General features: G+C 35.3%; 2 protein-coding genes across 6 annotated transcripts in view; both read right to left on the minus strand.

The window, feature by feature from the left end:
- Positions 1 to 285: 285 nt before the first annotated feature.
- On the minus strand, positions 286 to 14,221 carry CUNH2orf66 (chromosome unknown C2orf66 homolog). Of its 2 annotated transcripts, none has more exons than XM_009462249.2 (4): positions 13,800 to 14,221; positions 2,991 to 3,135; positions 1,833 to 2,033; positions 286 to 518 (listed from the first exon to the last, which is right to left on the minus strand). In XM_009462249.2, the coding sequence occupies exons 2-3, from the start codon at positions 3,111 to 3,113 to the stop codon at positions 1,851 to 1,853; spliced, it is 306 nt and encodes a 101-aa protein (XP_009460524.1). In that variant the 5' UTR covers positions 3,114 to 3,135; positions 13,800 to 14,221; the 3' UTR covers positions 286 to 518; positions 1,833 to 1,850. The 2 variants fall into 2 exon arrangements, with proteins under 2 accessions (XP_009460524.1, XP_087590908.1); XM_087734782.1 differs by lacking the exon at positions 13,800 to 14,221 and adding an exon at positions 3,711 to 3,761.
- Positions 3,163 to 19,427, minus strand: part of PGAP1 (post-GPI attachment to proteins inositol deacylase 1) — a 43,022-nt gene continuing 26,757 nt past the window's right edge. For 2 of the 4 annotated variants that reach the window (XM_087734777.1, XM_087734780.1), the window contains exons 23-29: positions 18,402 to 18,534; positions 17,169 to 17,219; positions 15,681 to 15,904; positions 15,222 to 15,326; positions 14,277 to 14,358; positions 13,800 to 13,843; positions 3,163 to 3,948 (exon numbers count right to left, since the gene is read on the minus strand). In XM_087734777.1, coding sequence (XP_087590903.1) covers positions 3,822 to 3,948; positions 13,800 to 13,843; positions 14,277 to 14,358; positions 15,222 to 15,326; positions 15,681 to 15,904; positions 17,169 to 17,219; positions 18,402 to 18,534 — 766 coding nt within the window. In that variant the 3' untranslated portion in view covers positions 3,163 to 3,821. Of the gene's footprint in view, positions 3,949 to 5,237; positions 5,889 to 13,799; positions 13,844 to 14,276; positions 14,359 to 15,221; positions 15,327 to 15,680; positions 15,905 to 17,168; positions 17,220 to 18,401; positions 18,535 to 18,809; positions 19,024 to 19,427 lie in introns of those variants that run through there. The other 2 variants (XM_087734778.1, XM_087734779.1) reach the window with 2 other exon arrangements.

The raw sequence follows: 19,427 nt of genomic DNA on the forward strand, positions 1-19,427 counted from the left end.
TACACGTATACAGTTATGGTGCAGATGACTTATTGAGTGGGGCACGGTCAGAAATGGGCTGGGGGGGAGGTACAAGCAGCCATGGGGCCCCTGAGGCAGGTGTCTCCCTACTTCCCCGTTCGCTCCAGTCTCCCAAAAAACTAGAAGACTTCTGATAAAAAAGTATCTGAAAAATTGCTGCAAAACACCTTATGACGTCTAGTTCTAATAAATTGAAAGGTAAATTTATTTACCAGTTTTGAACAAAGACACTTAGCAATACCCAAAAGCACACTGTTGCACTCCTCATTTATTCATATTTAAACAAACACAGTTCCACTAGGCAAATTGTAGTAGCTAAACATCACACATTTTTCCATAGACAGCAAATGTGCTAACTACAGCATGACATCAGATTCCATAGGTAAAAACTGTGCTAGTGAGGAAAATTTTAACTTTTCAGGTAGCAGTTAAAAAGTCAAAGCAGTCATATTTTGCTGTGAAGGTTGCCACCTCGCATGAAGTTCAAAAGTTAACGCCTGGAAAAGAGGAAACAGAAGAAAAAGAAAAATAAAAAGATGTGAGACAAATACAGAAATATTTATATGCAACCAGGGTATGATCCAAACCAATACCTGGTAACACCAACTGAAATACCCCAACTGAGCCCAGCAGACCTCTACTTCCAGAAAACAGTTCTGAACACTGAAAAGAACTACCGTGATCATCCTGAATTATGCAGGACAAATTACTTCCACCAGTCATTTTCTCACTGCTGCTGTAACTTATAGTAGAGCTACAGCATCCCTTCTAAAGTCCCTTTTCATTTATTTGTCATGCACGATACTCATTGTGCGGTGCATTTTTTTTTTTCCTGACACAAAAACTTGGGAAAAAGAGACGTTAGCATTAAAATTTGAGTGCAGGCTTCATTATGATTCATGATAAGAAGAATAGTGGAGCTGTGCTTTTGCTTACAAAAAGAGAGGTGGTTAAGCAGGCAGAGAGCAGGAGAGAGCTAGAAATCCTAAGCTGAATATCAATTACAAATGAATCTCTCTAAGATATTGAGTAAATCACCAAAATGCTTAAGATTCAAATCTTACTGACATCGTCAACTATTTGTAAAATGGGAGAAAATTGTTTACCTTTCCTCAGAATTGCCAGTATTCACTGACTCTCAAAATGAGATATAAAAGGATTTATTTGTTAGAGTATGGTTATGGCATAGATAAAATAGCTGAGAAGTACCTGCTATAAATTAAAGCTGGATTTATTAATAATGCAAGCTTGACCCACTTCAATTTCATTTCATATTTATGGAGAGATGTGAATAAGTTTGCAATCCTCTTATCAACCTTCAATTTTAGTGGTAGAAATAAGGAAAACAGCATGAATGGACAAAGATGCAAAAAATAATGTATGCTTTCTTAGTGCAATATCTTATGTCTAAATTAATTTTCTTAATGTACATATATCACAGGAAACCATTAGTCTCAATTTATAATTTGTCTGATATCAATTACTTAAATAAAACCTGCATTCTCTAGTATCTGTACATTCTCAGAATTCTTCTCCACATGAAAAAGGGGAGAAAAAGAAGAAAAAAAGCATGGTCTATATAGGTCTGCACAAGCAGCAGGTGTTATTTTACCAAAGTAGTAAATACCTCAATAAATCTATACCTCAACAATTTTAAACCAACTTCAGGCAAGAGTCAAGGTACTACATTTTTAATTTCTTCTGAAAAATAACTTGTTTTTATACTTCAGACAGAAGCGAGAATCACTTGAATCCAAATCTTTCACTTGGTTACATGTAATGCCATTAGAGGAAAAGGCATCCTCTTTTACCTTGGTCAGCAGCATCTTTCAGCCTTTGAAATAATTTGGAAAAGAATTTTTCCTTTCTTCATAATCTGCAAATGCAGAAGCAATAGGATCTGAGTAGAACATGACAGGCCTTGGTCCTTCATTGTTCATAGTGAAAGTAGCTGGGAACTTTCTGAGATCAAGACCCCTGCCCGAAAAATAAGCCTGGAGCGTTCTGAAAAACTGAACATATTGCATATGTGAAAATAGAGCATGCCCAACAGAGATTAATTATTTCTACTGACAGAAAGTAGATGTAATATATGTTCCTATGTGGGATGAAATCCTTTATTTTGATCATAAACTAGTACAATATAGGCAATATAATTCAGACACCTCCACTCCATCCATGGCTTGTACACCTTATGTGGTGTCGAAAGACCACCAACTGTTTACTGATCATCTATGCTCCCCACTGAACCACAGACGATTCAAACTGTATCCCTTATAAAACAGGCACAGGAAAACCCTTGCTGAGAGCAAACAGTACAGTTCTGTTACACATTTCCCTAAGAGAAACGTTATCCAAGAGTTAGCAACAGTGGGCAGTTGATTTGAACTGGCCCCTTAGATTGCTTAAAAGTAAAAATTAATGCTTCTTAAAACAGTGAGGAAAAATTGTGGGAAACAGGTGGGTTTTTTTTCCTTCACAAATTCCTTATAAGATCTTGCAAATGTTCTCTTAATGATATTTTCTTAGCTGCAATTAACTTTCAGAGCTTTAGCCACTCTTCACGACGATGTATCTGATGCAAACTTATTTGTACTTCCAGAAGACGAAACAACATGCAATCAACAGAATACACATTTGAGAGAAACATAATAATCATTCCTCTTCTGTTTCGTAAAACAAGTGGTTGCATAATCAAAATACATTTTTAAAAACTAAAGCTGCTGGATGGAGATATAAAGAAGTTTTATGCACTACTGCACACCGAGAATGTCTCTTCAGTTAAGGGGTACATCTTGACTGAAGAATGCTCATCGAGTTGTGGTTATTGACTATACAAAGGGCAGTTACTAACACTGTATTTAATGGGCCCCTCTTCCTTTTAAATTTAGCAGATATAAAAATTCTCATGATGGAAAGCAAAAAACCCACACAAAACTTAGGCTATTTTTCTTGCAGCATTTCCTTACCAGGTCTCTGTTTCTAGGGTTATCTAGAGGTTTCCATTTTTCTTCTGGTTGGAAAGGCGCACCCTTTGCCAATCCTCTCATGGCCAATACTGTATATAGACCCAGGAGCACCACTTTCCACATGTTGAAGAGATGAACAGACTATCTGTAAGAAGGACAACGAACCAAACTCCTTAAGTCCTACAGAGCTGTCACTGGTAATAAATAGAGCAAGCATGACAATCCAGTGGAGTTTTGAAAATAATTTATCCACGGCAAGGAAAATCTGCCTGATGCAAATACATCCGTGTGCTATCAACTTTTTTTTTGTACTAAAGTACTAGGAAGAACAAATTATTCTAAAGAAGTATTTTCCATACCAAAGCTATTTCTAGATACTGGATTCTTTTTTTGAGAGGGACTAGTATGACATTTAACATGAAATATTTACATTTGTAAATTTACATTTGCTATTACATACAGCCGTTTTCATTGGCTGATTAGTTACAGCATCAGATCTTCGTGTGCTCCAAGGACAATGCAAAAACATGGCTTGAGATCCAGATAGCTCAGTTTTTAAAATCGCATGAAATGAAAGCGTACTACATATATTAATAAGTACAATAATAATACAGCCTGGTATAATATACTAGAGACCCATTTCACAACTTGATTCAAGGGAAAGAAAAAAAAAAAAGAAGAAATAATTCTCCATTTCGTGTTCTTTAAAATAAAGCTTACCAGTGAATTTGGCTCTGGCTTGCCCCTTCTTGGTTAGTCTCCTTGTAATCTGTGAACAAACTGATCTCTGCACTTATATTTCTAGTGGACCGTAGGTGGGTGTCAATGACGTTAGCAGGAGTTCAAAAATACAGTAATGATTCCATTTCCATCCATGACATAAAGACCCTTGAGAATTGCATCCTTAATACTCTTAAGACCTGTTGCTATCGAACAGCGCAGTGCAAATTCCTCCTCCCTAAGCCGTATTGCAGAAAATTGGTGGTAAGCATATAATAAGTTTAAAACAATTTCCAGCAGAGCTAGCAGAACGGTATCAAAATATTACTTTTAATTAAAAGTAATCAGCCATATCTCTAGAATGGTGACTAACAGATAATTACAGCTGGCTGAATGGTTTTCAAGTAAGATGTGATATGGATCATTTTCTTGATGCTGGAGAGAGAGAGAAAAGTAAGGTCTAGTTTCAAGATCCAAAATTATAACATTTTAATGGAAGTGTTGCTTTCCTACCCTGATTTTATCAGCAGTCAATATCCTCCTGTCAGACTAGAAACTAAGACAAAGACTGCAAGGAGGACTATGCTGATGTACCTTGGCCTTATTTCATAGCATTCTTCATCTCAAAGCTGCTCAAATTTTTTGCTTATAATTTCATTATACTCTTCGCTCCACTATTTAGATGATACTTGAGTTTGTATCACATAAAATACATCTCTAAATAGACATGTTGAAATTAAAGATTTTTGGCCATTATCTTACTCCTGATTTTGGCCATTATCTTACTCTTACTGATAGATGTTCATTTCTGACTAGAAGCTTTACATCTTTCTTTGGTTTAAATTTTGAAAGCAAAACAAAAACCTAACACCACCCTTCCAGGCAGGCAAAGTTGTGGACATCCAGACATCATTAGCAACACAGTAAACAAAATCCTAGCAGTGTTATTTTCCTGACTGCAGTAATATATAAAAATACAATTCAACTTATCCAGCTTGTATATTATTCTACAGACTTGGAATTAAAAAAAATTCACACACACAAAAAACACATCAAACCCCATCAATTGCTTTTCATAATGGACAACTTCCAGATAGTAGACTCATCAAGAACCAGAACAGCAGTAGCAACAGAAGAACTTGTAAAAAGGCAGGCCCCAACGCGAGGGAACTTTCTTTGTTGATTTTCCAGGTAGATACTTATTTCTAGTTTAATTTTGTGCATGATTTACCTTCTAAATCAACCAGAGGTAGAAATATGTTCCTCTAAAGGAAATGACAGGAAGGGGAAACGGCTTGATTTACAGTTTGGGATTAGATTTTAGTTCCTTAACCAGCTTAAAAAACAACAAAAAACAAAAAATGGCCAGAACAGCAGGCAGTTTTCTTCTATCCTTCCCCCCCCCCCCCCCCAATTCTTTTATTAATTTCATTTATTTAGAAAGAAGAAATGGGGGGATACGCAGTATATTCAGCTAGTAAAAACACACCAAAGTAATCTGTAAATTTGAAACAAGTTTTATTACTGTAGGAATTTAGGCAGTTTGGTTGGCTGATGCAGTGTGCAGACATGCAAGAGATTCAATTAGCATATATTTTCTGTGAGCCGTCTTAAAAAAAACAAAAAACCAAAAAAAACCCCCAAAAAAACCCTACAAACTTGTATTGCTGCTTTCTGAGCTAAAGTTTGAGAAACTGAGCTAAAAGTCTGTTTAGACTTAGTGCTCATTTTAATGTGTTTTTTTTGGTTTTTTTTGGTTTTTTTTTTTTAAAAAAAGATAATGTCATTATAGCTCTTTCCTTCAGTGAAAGTCACATATAAGCAGACCACATTCATATTAAAATACTGTTAGTATAGTTACACTGATAGGACAAAATTGCATCCTCCTTTGAGAACAGTAGCTAGTTTGGCAAATGCTTTCCAAGCCAGATGTCAGTGTGCTGCCTTCTTAATGCAACCAAATTTAAGCACTAGGTTTTCTTGACATATTATATATATAGACACACATCTCCAGTAAACAGCATCTTTTGAAAGTGGCTATACTAATTATATAGCCCTTGTGGCACAGTAAGTAATATTCATGTATGTTTGAATTCAATTGGACTGAAGCTGAAAAATGCTTGTAGCATTACTTGTTCAGTTTCATGCAAGTTACTTCAAAAAGGTAAAAATCTTGTTCTAGAACAAAAGGCAAATTTAAAACTAATTAGTTTAGCTGAGAACAAGTTTTATACATATGATGGTCTATATAAACTCTATTGCTCACCAAACATTTTCCATTTTATTGCACTTCTCATTCATGATAGCAAGGCAGTTCTAACAGCCTAAGGTGCACGAGTTAAGTTACTGAGACAAGCTTCATCAGGTATGACCTTTGTTGTATTCTACTTGAGATGTGAAAGAAGTGTCTGTTACTTAAAGTACTGCTCTAACCACAATGCTTTGGTTAACCGGTTTTATTTTCTGCTTAGAATCCCAAGTATTACAAGTTCGAAGGAAAAGCACCAAACTGCTCCACATGAGTACCTGAGCAAAGACTAAAGGCAAATGTTCATCACGACACTCATTAGCATGTTTGTACAACAGAAGTACAGGTAACATTCACAACACTCTACAGAGTATGACTGGTAAGTGGCACTTTTTGTGAATTACAACCATTTGTACTAATGCAACCATGTTAGAACACCATACAAAAATATCCAGAAGTGTTTATTTAGTAGAGCATATGCTATACAGTGTAGTCAGTCATGCATACTTAGATAAAAAAAAGACAAAAAAATGTGAAGTATACACTGCAGACAGGGAAACCATCAAACAAAATACGAACATCCCACAGCAGCTCCCACTCAAGTTGCCCTCGACTTCAACAAAAAAGTACCAGTAGCTAAAAGCACAGTTTTAATCTGAGATTTCAGCTTTCAGCAGTTTCAACATTAGCTGAAGATACCTGTTCTCCAAGGTTTTCTCAGCATCTCACAAGACAAGGGCTTTGCCAACACTTATCATGCATTGCATGATCTGTATTTGAGAATTCAGTTATGAACATTTTAATAAGCACAGTAATTTATTATAGCATTATTCAAACATATTTATAAATAAGACCCTGTCAACATCTCTCAAAACCTGTAACTACTAAGAATTGGCTCCACCTACAACACCAGACTTACACTAGCTATATAAGAACTGAAAACAGAGGAAGAGTTAAAAACATACGACAGGTTGCTTGTGAAGCGATAGAATTTTCCAAAAACTACATGTGTTCTTCAAAGTTTTAAGTCCTCTCAAAACCAACCAAACAACCACCTCCTCCCTCCCCCCCAATTACCCAAAACAGGTATTTTGGCCAACGTTATTCTGTCTTTGTGCTTGGAAAAACAATTAAAAGGTAAGTAGGGAATCAAGTTATTAGGCCTAGGTTACACAGTTTTTCTAGACTAATCATCATATATAAAGGCCTTAAAGGTAGTTCTGCCCTCTTAATGATTGTAATACTAGAGTATTCCTGTAGCTAGGAAATCAACAATGGCTAGGATTACTGAAACAACATCATCACAAAAGAAAGCAGAGAAAGTTAGATGACCGGAATGAGGGTTTTAAAAGTCCTAAATTAACATACAGAAGGAAGTAGCAGGGAAGACACAAAAATTGCATGTTGTCTGTTGTGCCACAGCATCAGCAGCATTGTGGCAGCCAGGTTCAAGTTAGTTCTCAATAAAAGAAGGTTAATAACTTTGATTTGTATTGCTTCAAACAATTACTGTGATCAGCTGACATGCAGTCATTTTGTGTGCATATCTAAATATCCACAGTCCAATGACAAGCTTTGAGATGGCATCTTTATTCAAGATACAGTGTTACACAGTACTAATACTGGGGGGGGGGAAGTCAGAATTTGGGGAGGGTTGTTCAAAACATACAAAGAATCCTGTAGAGACACATAAGGAAAGCCAGTGGGGGCTTTTCCTGAGCTCTTCATATTAAAAAATATACATAAGAAATCCTTCTACTGTATCAAAACAACATTTTAAGATCTTGACTATTTCTGGTTTCCTTTAATGAATTGAGAAGAATGTATAAACCTTTTTTTTTTTTCCCCAAAACCTTTCAGGGTTTTACATATGAAAAATTTTTCCTAAAAAGTGAAATTCATTATTCAAAACTTCTGGAGCTTTAACACAGTGAACCAACCCCACCCCTGTCTAGTTTTCTTCTCACACTGGTGTAGATATTGATACTCAATGGCTTAAATACAATATTTTGCTTAAACTACGAGATGATTTTTTATTTTGAAAAAACTAAAGAACAAGATTTTTTTAAATAGAATTTGACATACAGTCTTTGAAGTTGAGACAGATATCTGAAACTAGTTTTCCTTCATTATTTTTCTTTTTGTCACAATAGAAAGACTTGAGACATTAAGGTCAGCTAAAGCTTTCTGACTTTGGTTGGTGTGATTCCAAACCACAAATGTACCGTACTTGTCATAAATCTTCATTTCTGTAAGTGTAGTAAAAGTGGGTCAAAATAAATTTAAAAAGTATTTTCCCCAAATCGAGTTTCAGTATGATCCACACAAATATTTTTGGTCAACTTCAAATATCAAACATAAGGCTACAGAAGTCCACAGGCTACAGTTAGAGTGTATTCATTTACTGGTTTAAGGCACAGTATTTTTTTTTTGCTCTAGAAAGCTACAAGTTTAAAGTCACAGTGAGGAATTTCACATTTCAATTTTGGTCTGGCACTCTAATTACATATGTCACATCTACTACTTGTAGACTTCTGGAAAATATTTCAGTTGTCAGGTGCTACAGTCTCAAATACTGTTTTCACACTCAAAGTGATGTAAGTGGAAAATACTGAAGCCTGAATTGATCCCCAAATAGTGCACTTACCATTTTATAAAACTAAACATCAACACACTTGCACGTTTGATACTTAATATATATATGCCCTGAAATTATTTCAGTTGGAGGGGGGAAAAAAAAAAAGTCTTTGCTGGTATTTCAACAAACATGCAAAACTTCAATAGAACAACAGTCTACAGGACAGCTGCTGCGTATCTTCACTAGGTCAGTCACAGTGCCTGCTGTTACTGTGAACATTATGTTTTGTACTACAGCGGAAGGATACTGCAAACCAAGGATAACTGTGTATGGAAGGAGGAACTGGAATGATGTGCTGCAAAATAACAAGTTCGTGTGTCCCATTCCTGACTTTTATAGACACAAAATTAGCTCTGATACCACAGAGATTCCTACAGAATCTAGACTGCAACCTGCCAATAACTGTAGAGAGGCCATGCTTACAAGATTTGTTTACGACAGCATGAGCGGCAAAATCTGTTTGCATTTAAGAATGCAAAATGAGACCCTAAATCTTAAGCAAAATTAAAGTCAAAACATCACAGCTTTGACTCAGGTTTTCATGCTACAAGACAACAAGCACATATTTGAGGCAGCTATGTGCTTAGATACCTGAAAAATTGAGGTGCTGGGCAGATTCGATTAAGTAAGAGCTATAGAATTTTCTCCTTAAATGCTTAAAATTTATTTTTAATAGCAGTAATGTTTATTAACAAGATGAAATTTATAGATTTTATTTAAACTTTAAGATAAATGAGCTGATTAAAAGCTTTGAATACATTCTTCCATAAATAAGAATATACATCAGAAAATATAATATTTGTAAAAGGTTTTCAAATAAACTTTTAGAGATTTTAAGGATTCTATTATGAATACTAGCTTAAAGTTCTGGATTTAAAAAAAGGTAGAAAAACTATTTTATGTTAACATAAAAATGAATCTGTTTTCAATTGTCATTCATTGGCAGCCATTTCCAGAGGTACACAAGAGCAGCATGTAGCTTTGGTGACAAAAGTATGTCTCCCCTAAAGGAACAGTGATGAAAGTTTTAAAACCTTTCACAGTACAGTGCCAAGTGCTTATAAGAGCTAGCTTGATCATCTCCCAGAAAGAGATGTAAAAAGTCAAAGCTGTAAATTGTGACTAACATTCATCATGAAATGGAAAATAAACATTAAGAACTTAGTCTGTTCTACAGCTAACTATTTTCTAGTAGCTTAGTGACTTAAAACAGCAGCACAGTTATTGTACAGACACTATAACCGCTTCCAAAAACATTTTCAGTAGCTCAGAGTACTGAAGGTCTGTAAATGGCTGGGTTTTTTTACCAGTATAAATAAGACAAAAGTCTACACACACTCATCATTGTATTGAAATCAAACTTGATCAAATGAAAGCTTCTCAAATGTTTATACTTATTCACAGGCACATAACCGACTTCATTCTGTCCTGACAAAGCTTAGAAGCAGATGTATCGGATTTCAGAAAAAAAGTCAAGTAAGAAGCTCATAACCTCATAACTGGCAAACACATGGAACATTAAGACTTTGTATCAAATACCAACGTATGCAACAATGCTTTTTGGGTTTTTTTAGGTATCAGTACATTTTATTTTATTTTTTTAAATGCTGACTTTAAAGGTAGCCCAATTAGGTTATAGTTGAAAAGTTCACTTAGACATACAGGGAGTCTCTATGTCTTCTGCAATATATTACTACTGCGCTGTTTAGGGTTTTGTTGTGTTATTGATTTGTTTGTTTTAAAACTTGGCAAGTTACTATTTTGGAATGAATTGCTACATGTATCAGCTCACTCAAAACCAAAATCAGACCAGAACTCTATATTTTAGAAATAACATTAACTTAAACTCCAGTCACGACAATTTTTTTGGAAACAAAACAAACAAAAAGAAACCCCAACCAAAACCCAAAAAACCAATCCCACTTTTAACAGGATGTTGAAACATGACATACTGCAACCAACTTCTAAATCAAAACTGAAAATACCACCTTTGGACAACACCTTCATTCAGTTTCAAGGTACATTTGCTAATTCCAGTTAAGAGGTAACCGTTTTTCCTTACCAGACAAATATAGACCTTTTATGAATTGTTAGCTACTGGTGTAGCTATTATGATTGCAGCATGATAAGACTATGAGGAACACATTTGATCATATCAACCAGAAAAGATTAGAGACTTGAAGAACAATTCAGGGTATGGAGATGTCACTAAAAGCTTCTTATTAAATCTCCCCCTGCCCCTGCCAAAGAAAGATTCTGCTGTACCTAAAATTAGTGACATTTCGTACTCTACATTCTTACCCTGCTTTTTTATTCCATTTCTGATAGGTTATAAAAAAATATTAGAAAAGAGCCACACAAATAGTTCTTATTTTGAATGCATCCTGAGGTACAAGCCAAAAAACGGTGATTTAATCTCAATTTAAATGCTTGATTATGTGGCATAATCTCCATCTAAATGTGGTAAACATCCACATGGATGAAGAACAGTGGTTTTGCAAAATTAATACCTCAACTTCTGAAAAAGGAGAGAACAACAGAATTTGGGTCTGCATGTTAATAGAAATCTTCCCTTATAGAGCAGAGGTCTAATCCGTTACAAGTTAATTTGTGTCTTGATCTCCTCCCACACAGTCTAGATAATCTAAAATTTGAAGAATAAACTGGACTTTTAATTTAGTTAAAGGTACTAAGAGACATTACAATATATTTGCCAAAAGCTGTTTTATAAATGCAGCCTACTCATAATAAAGGATATTTCAGTAATATTTACACTTCCTCATACAATTAAAAGTATTTATATTGTGTTAGCCTATGTTTCTGCTGAGATTATAAGTGTGAACAGTGGCAGAACTAAAGATTCACATAACAGAAGCCTCTTCTCCAAAACTAACAACAATCAATCATTGTATTTTACCTGAAAAATGATTTTAGACTGTTGTCCTTTTCAGAATAGCAAGTAGGCTAATTCGTCCTCTCTTAGAATGGAATGAATTGTTCTCTGGACTTGTTTTAATCCTATCCCCCTCCATTGATTACATAGAAAAGCTAGTTGGGATTAGACACCTAATCTCTCAAACTGCTGAAGTTACACAGTCCACAATCACTGCAAAATCCAGATGCACATCTCCAAGAACAGTTTTCATCTACCAAATGACACAGAAAGTGTATAAATCCAAAGTAGCAGTAAGACTTCCCCTCCTTCCCCCAGTGAAGGTAAACCATCTCTGAAAAAAAGGGAGCGTTGAGGGAGATGTGATAAATTCTGTCATCTGGGATGTCAGACTCAGGATTATATCTATTCCTACCTCCAATGTGAAAATCAGGTAGGAATCTATGCAAGATTCTGTAACCCATTTCATGAAGAGTGGTAACAACTATCAATGCAATTCCCAGCTTTAAAAATATCATTAAATGAAAAAAATGGTGTTATTCTATGCTGCTGTAATTCAGTAAGTTACACATTGTGGCAGATTTTGGAAGCTATCAAAGCTACTACATACAGAGATCGTTTGCTCTCCTTATTCTGATTATTATTTTATTCCACCAACAGCTCCAACAAATGGGTTTGTGCATAAAGAGTCCATTAAGATGGCAAAGCGAAATCAGAAGTAAAATACAGTAGTAAGCCAAAAGGACCATGAAGGTCAAGGAAAATTATCTTCCACAGAAATCAGGTCCTGCACATTTCACAGACAGCCTTTTACCAACCCCAATGCAGTTCTGCCACCATCTTTCATTCACAGCCATTTGAAAGTAGAAAAACTACTCTATTCTTCTACATGTGAACAGCAATTTTTAGGTTAAACCAACTGGTGGATTTAGCTACTAGTATATTCAGACAAATTATCTTATATACATATACTGTAGCATACATTTTAGAAAGTATCAAGATATAATCTATTCAAATCATTTTTCTGATTTACAAACACTATGTATAATCTAACCTTTTTTTTTTTAAAAAAAGGTTAAAACTAGAATACCAGCACATAGATCACTGATAACAGTGACAGTGGTTTGGTTAACTACAATTGTCTTACTCAGTTAAAGCAGTTTTAATGACTTACTGATAACTTGAACTGCTGACTTGGATATATGCGGGCAACACGTGCTTAGTTCACGTTTGTCCCTCATTTTGGAAAGTCACTGTGTGAATTAAGTCTTTCCAGCCAGCTCAAATGAATTGACCCTAACAACACACTAGAACTAACTGAGGCACTTTAGGCAAGATTAATGAGATACGATAAAATTAACAGGTCAGGCTGGCTGTACTACTCTATCAGGAATATACTTGATTGACTGTAGGTAGCAGATTTCCTCTTACTATTCGCTTAAGACGATTGAGCTGGTCTAGTATTTCCATATGAAGATAACAGGTATTTTGGACAGAGCGGAGGCAGCTAACACAGAAGCAAGTAGTAGGCTCATCTCTACACAGAATCAAGACATCATTTTAACCTAATGGCTACTGAGATTTCTTCTGTTGGCAAAACACATACCCAGGGGACAGAATTCCTTACGCATAGCTATTTTAGGCTTTATTATAAATGGCAGTCACTGTAGCATCTAGGCACTAAGATAATACTTTATACAGAGCTAATAATTATGGTCAGTATTTGCCACTATTACTAAGAATTTGTCCACGTGATGAAGTTAGCACTGTATGGCAGGGTATGAATTTACAGTGTTGTAACTATTCCATATTAATTTAATGTATGGACATTTATTATGAGGCGGTTGATTCTCCATTTACGACAGGAAAAAAACCCTGCCTTGTCTACTTGGAAACAGTGCAGTACAGCAACTGCACTGTAAACTCACACCGTACCTCAACGTTTGCTAGCTTCTACATATGGACAAGGTCCAAGGAGTAATTTCAGAATTGACAAAATTCCAGAGAAAACTGACAATGTTTTAAAACAACATTAGAGCAAATTGTTTATGAATCTGCTGGTATCCTTCCTGAATAGAAAGCTACACAGAATATTGTTTTTTTCTCACTCTCACAAAAAGTAAAATGCATAAGACTTTCAAAAATCTCACAAATGTTCAACTCACGCTGATTGAACAAACGATTTGATAGAAATAATAGTTCTATATAAGCAGTACATTCTAGATTGTCTAGACACAACTGTGGCAGCTTTTAAATGTAGCATAAAACGATTAAAAGTATACTTGGCTGTGTATTTTTTGTGATACTCACAGTGTGCTTGAAATGTATTGAGTTTTAACCAGCATAATTGAGACCTGCAAGAGATGCAAGTTCAGAACATATGCACTGTATGGCATAGCGAGTAAAAAAAAAGTCTGTTTCAGCAAAGTAGTATAGTGAAATATCAAAGTGTCTACAAGGCAAACAGAGTATTGAGATGTTACACTGATATGATTTATGTGCTTACACACACACACACTTAATTCACTTAATTGTCTCAGTCAGGAAATAAACACCATGAAAAGCTTTCTAAGCAACATGAACAGAACCAGGAACTTTTCATGAAGTATTCGCAATTCTGTTCTCTTTCCCATAATGTGAATGACTGATGGTACAGGCATCTCTCTGTTGAGATTTGCCCTATCTCCAGTGTTAAGTTTCTAGGCTGCACTGTTCTTCCCGCGTATAATGTTACGCAATACAACACAGCACATGTAGAAGAAGAGAAAAGGTTACAAAGTGTGGTACTTCGTATAAATGCGCTCGTCCAAAGGTCAACATTGCAACAGACAAAGGGAGTGGAACTTTGGCTGCGATCTTCAAGAGTTTACTGTAAGAATATAAAGAAAAGAATGGCCATTTTTGTAGCCATACATGCAGAAGGTATGCAAACACCATATTTCACTTTCTTTTGAAAAATAATTTATAGATTTCGAGGCTTTGTTCATTTTAAAACAGAACAAATAGGTCTAATGGGCAATAACGATTGATGCACAAGCAGGAGCAATTATTCAAAAAGGCTAATAAAATGTCATTTTAAAACATTCTTATATTAATTTAGAAATAAGTTCTCTGTAACAAAGAAAGACTTAATGTTTTAGATCATTTGAGTTAACAGGTACTGGTCAAGAGGTTAAACTATATTGGTTATTATTCACTGTCTTTCATGAGGCACTGGCTAATTTTATATCTGAACAAGAAATGCTCTACCTGTCAGCAAAACAAAGTGCTCAAAAAACTTCTTCATCCAGTAGAAAGCACGTTACATTTCCACAAGTGTGCCCATAAAGGGGAGTTACAAGAATATAACTAGAATGGTTTAAAATTCACTTTTCCTTCTAACTTTCTGACAATAATTGCTGAATGTATTAGGATTCTGTAACATTTGGAAGGATTCAATGAATTATGAATGAAAAAATCACAGTTAAAGAAGTCTTTATGCAACTGATTGTTTAGATAGTAAATACTTCATTTAAGTTCATGTGGTAAATACAGGTGATTTTCTTCACATAGCTAAACTACAGGTAATTTGCATGCATTTTACCTAGTCTTTCACATTTAACCATACGAGTTCATGAATCTCTGTAGGCTGAACAATTACATGTCTGTGCAGAATAAATTAAGTTTTACCACACAAATGGAAGTAGTAAGAAAGAAGCAGGAAAACAAAAACTGGAGATTAGGCTACAATACCTTGATTTCATTTCAGAAGTACTTGAATTCATAAGAATTTCTAAAATGCATACGATGATAATAGCTGTAGATCTACATGGATCAGGATCAAGTCTAACACTGTACCTGCAAAGAAACGGTTTAAAAAACATGTTACTTCTAAACTAGGCTACCAAATAAAATCCAAGCTGGGAACAAGCATGTGCTGATAACAACAAACATACATTAAATGTATATGGCATCAAGCATGATTTTAAATCTTTTCTGAATCATTACTTTCTTCCACATATCGCCGATTCACTCAACATCTACTTATACCATAACATAAACCAGATTGCATAGGAAAACCAATTATAATTAACAGAAGTCTTCGATACTATAAGATAGCTAATAATGTAAAGAGTCAAGCATTTGCAATTTTTATTATCTTGAAAGGTTCATATTCTTTTCTTCCACCTTACTGGCAATTTAAGAAGTTACCTGAGATTTTTTAACCAATAAATTAAAGATGGCAAGTTGAGCAGCACAACCCATGTGAATAAATTGAGAATTGTAACATGCATCTTAAGACTGTTAATGGCTTCAGCAGTTGTTGTACTGTTGGAAAGAGATTGTGTTGCTTCTGAAATACTGTCCATCGAACTCTGGTTTTTGACTGTGTGTATACTGGAGTTCTGTGAAGTTTCTTTTGAGTGGTCTGAATCCTGAAAATAAAAGACAGAAGTCAAAAACATGCACCCATGCTGGGGGAGGAGGCAGGAAAAACATCATCATAACAGTATCACACCAGCTTTGATTTAAGAAGGAAATTTGCAATTTATCCCTCAAAAAGCCATCAAAAGCGAAGTTCAATAGTTCAATTTTAAAGCATCTAGATTTAACCAGAAATTTCTCCTACACTAATAGTTTCTATGTCTTTGGAAGAAAAGAATGGAGAGTGGAGATGCCCTGACACCAATGCAGTGATAAGTGATAATGATAATTGTCAATAATGATAGTGATAAGTGATAATGGAGTTCCTGGAAGGAGGAAGAACAGAATAAAAGAAGTAATAAAGCATGCAGGTGAAAATCACAGATGATCATTCATGGAAGAAGATACAGGAGGTAACGCAACTGGGAGTAAAACATGAGCTGTAGGAATAAATAACAAAGATAAACTAATGAGTTGGCAGATGGTAACTTCCAATGACAGAAAAAAAAAAACCAAAATTAAACAAAATTATATGGAGATGAAAGAAGAGGAGAGGATTTAAAACTAAACATACAAAAAACGTTCAAAGAAACCCAAAGAAGACTGTCAACAACTTTTTCTGGAAGACTGCTTTTTTAACTATGTTCTATGTTTGCAGAAAAGAACAGGTAGTTATTGTTTGCTTGTATCCACATCTGCTTACATCTTTGATCCTATACCTTAAACTGAAAAAAGAAACAAAAGTTCACAATGCATGAAACCCAATGCTTCTTCACTCTTTTCTAAATAGCTCCCAGTTTACTGCAGTCTCGGTCCATATCCATCTAATACGTCATATTTGTCATATCCTGATTAAAAAAACCCTAAACTCCACAAACTACCTATCTGGAAAAAATATTTACCTGTAGTATAGATTATTACCTGGAAATTAAATTTATTTTTTTAGATGAGGCATGTGTAATCAAATACCAAAATTTAGACAAAAACTATTGTTCTGTATGTATTGAGAGACTAAGTTTTCTTCTTAAATGTACTTCAGACAAGCTCACACTGCAGTGATCTTGAACAGTGAATGCAATAGTCATATGTGATGGAACAGGCTACTCGTGTCCTGGCTTTTCTTTCACATCATGCACACAGTAAGTAAACTACAGCCATCCAGTCATCACAGCGCAACCTAATACTACCAAGGCAAGATGATAACAATTCATAATGCATAGGTTTGCCAAACAATTTTTGGTCACAGTTTTGAACAGAAGCAGGAAACAGACTTACCCCATTGAGCATGTTTTGTTCTGCTCTTACATTCACATGCAGTTTTATAACCTGTAAGACAAACAGTTCAGCTTTTTTAGTAATGTTTCTTCACGCAAAAGCTGTAATATAGAAGAAAAAAAAATTTTGGCTAATTATTTTTTGTCTCTTTTTATAGCTAGATGATTCTAGGGCCCCAGTGGAGCTGCAGTGCAAGAACTCCCTCTGCCTTTTTTATCAGCAGCATCCAAAGTGCTCTCTTAAGGAAGGATTTCCAAGCACAGAGAGAAAACTTATGCTGTTCTGCTTTCTCCCCTTCCACTGTGCTCGACAGAGAATACAGAGTGGAAAATCTGCATATTCCTCACCTCCTCCTGCTAATTCAGTTCTGCTTCCCTTTCTGCAGAAACCCATAAACAGGCCACAGAGGACAAGTCCCACATCAGGGATTTACAGCAAAAGGGGCAGTGATGTCAGCATGGGAACATCCTTCACAGGGTAACCGTATGTCACAGGGAGTTCAATTAGAGACAGCGCTGTTCCTTTTCACTTCCAGGCTGTGCTTTTAGCTGCCACCTACCTGCTTCAGACCACCTGGAAGCTGCTCTGCTTTGTGCCCCCACTTCCAGGTGCATGCTCCAATGCTTCCCTAGTAGCTTAGTAACTGATTTAGCAGCTATATAACCATAGGGTTAATCAGGTAAGTTAGACACTCTGATGGAAGGAAGACCATGGAAACTGAATGGCAGGGACTAAATACGGATCTTTGTGGCACTACCCAAGGGATCAGATTAGACATACAATAAGACTATCCTAATTCTACAATATATCCACCCTCCTTCCTTTTATTCTGTAAAGATTTGTGAAAAGTCTTTAAAGATAGAAGGTATTCTACAGGACATTCCAAGTCCTCCCTTTGCTAAAGTGTCTCTTCAAGGGAGTTATTAGTCTTTGATTTGATAACATTACCTATCTATAAGTTAAGAATTGCAATTATATGCATTATTGTAGTGGACATACAGGATCATACATTTCTTTGGAAGAAGTGTTATCAAAAGAAGAAAAATAGTTCTAAAAATTACAAGATTGTGAGAGCCTGATAAGTTCAAAAAAAGACCTATTTCAAATACGCAAATCCTACCATTTAAGTATGAAAAATGGTAATCTGTATTTTTGCTTTTAACATTGGGTTAATTCAAAGCATACAAAATTTTGAATTCAGTTACAAATTCAAAATGTTTAGCCTTTCAGTACCTTAAACAAGTATTGAAGATAAATAATGAATAGAGCAAATGCACCGCAAGTGGTCCAGCTAACCAAAGCAAGGGATAACACTGCACAGAGTCTTCTGGGTGTCATCAACTTATCTTTTTGAAGTACAGTAGGTCTAAAAAAAAAGAAACAAAACTGCTGTTTTACTTTTGTAACAACATCAGACCTACAAAGAGCAAAGAATAATTCTGTTTCGTGAATGACTGAAAAGAATAAATTGTTCCTGAATACTGATTAAACACTGGAAAAATAAAGTTAGACAAGTTTTAACGTACATACCAACTGCTGCACCTTCTAGAATGTTGTATCTGTAGCTAATATATTATTTTTACTTCATTTGGGGAACATAAAGCAAACATTGGTGAACACAAAACATTAGATAATGCTAACCGTAGATCTGCATCAGTCACTTAAGTTCTTCTGTTCGGCCCAAGAGAACAAGTATCTTGTTACTGCACAGCTGCATCGTGAAAGTGACTCTACTACAAATGTTAATGCACTGCAGTGTTCCGTGATAGTACAGCAATATACAACAATAAGCATCCAAGAGATTAATTCTGTGACAAACATTCTTCCCAGACAGGAATTTCTGCTTGCTGACAGTCTGAGAGACACAGAAAATATTATTTTAAGTTTCTGGATTCCAGTAGATACAACTAAGAGACAAGTATGAATCTGAAATGACAAAGATGAACTGAGCAGGTGTGACAATGAGGGAATGCAGTGGGAAGGAAGTGCAATAGAACTATGAAAAAGTCTGTACCACTTAGATATTCATGGAATATTCCAGTATTAAAATAGACATTGAAAACAGAAAAAACATTATTTGGAAAATACAATTTTAAAAGCCTTTGCAACAAATATTGAAAATAACCACAAAAAGAAGGCTAACTGACAAGAACAAAGAATTCCACAGACAGCTAGTGACAAATTCTTTGCTGCTGGCCATATTAGATCATTTCAGAACACTGAGCAAAAGTGAATACTATCTACTTTAAAGAGATTTAT

Source organism: Nipponia nippon, unplaced genomic scaffold (assembly GCF_047370975.1).
Source record: "Nipponia nippon isolate SJK-2023a ecotype South Korea unplaced genomic scaffold, ASM4737097v1 scaffold_5, whole genome shotgun sequence".
NCBI lineage: Eukaryota > Metazoa > Chordata > Aves > Pelecaniformes > Threskiornithidae > Nipponia > Nipponia nippon.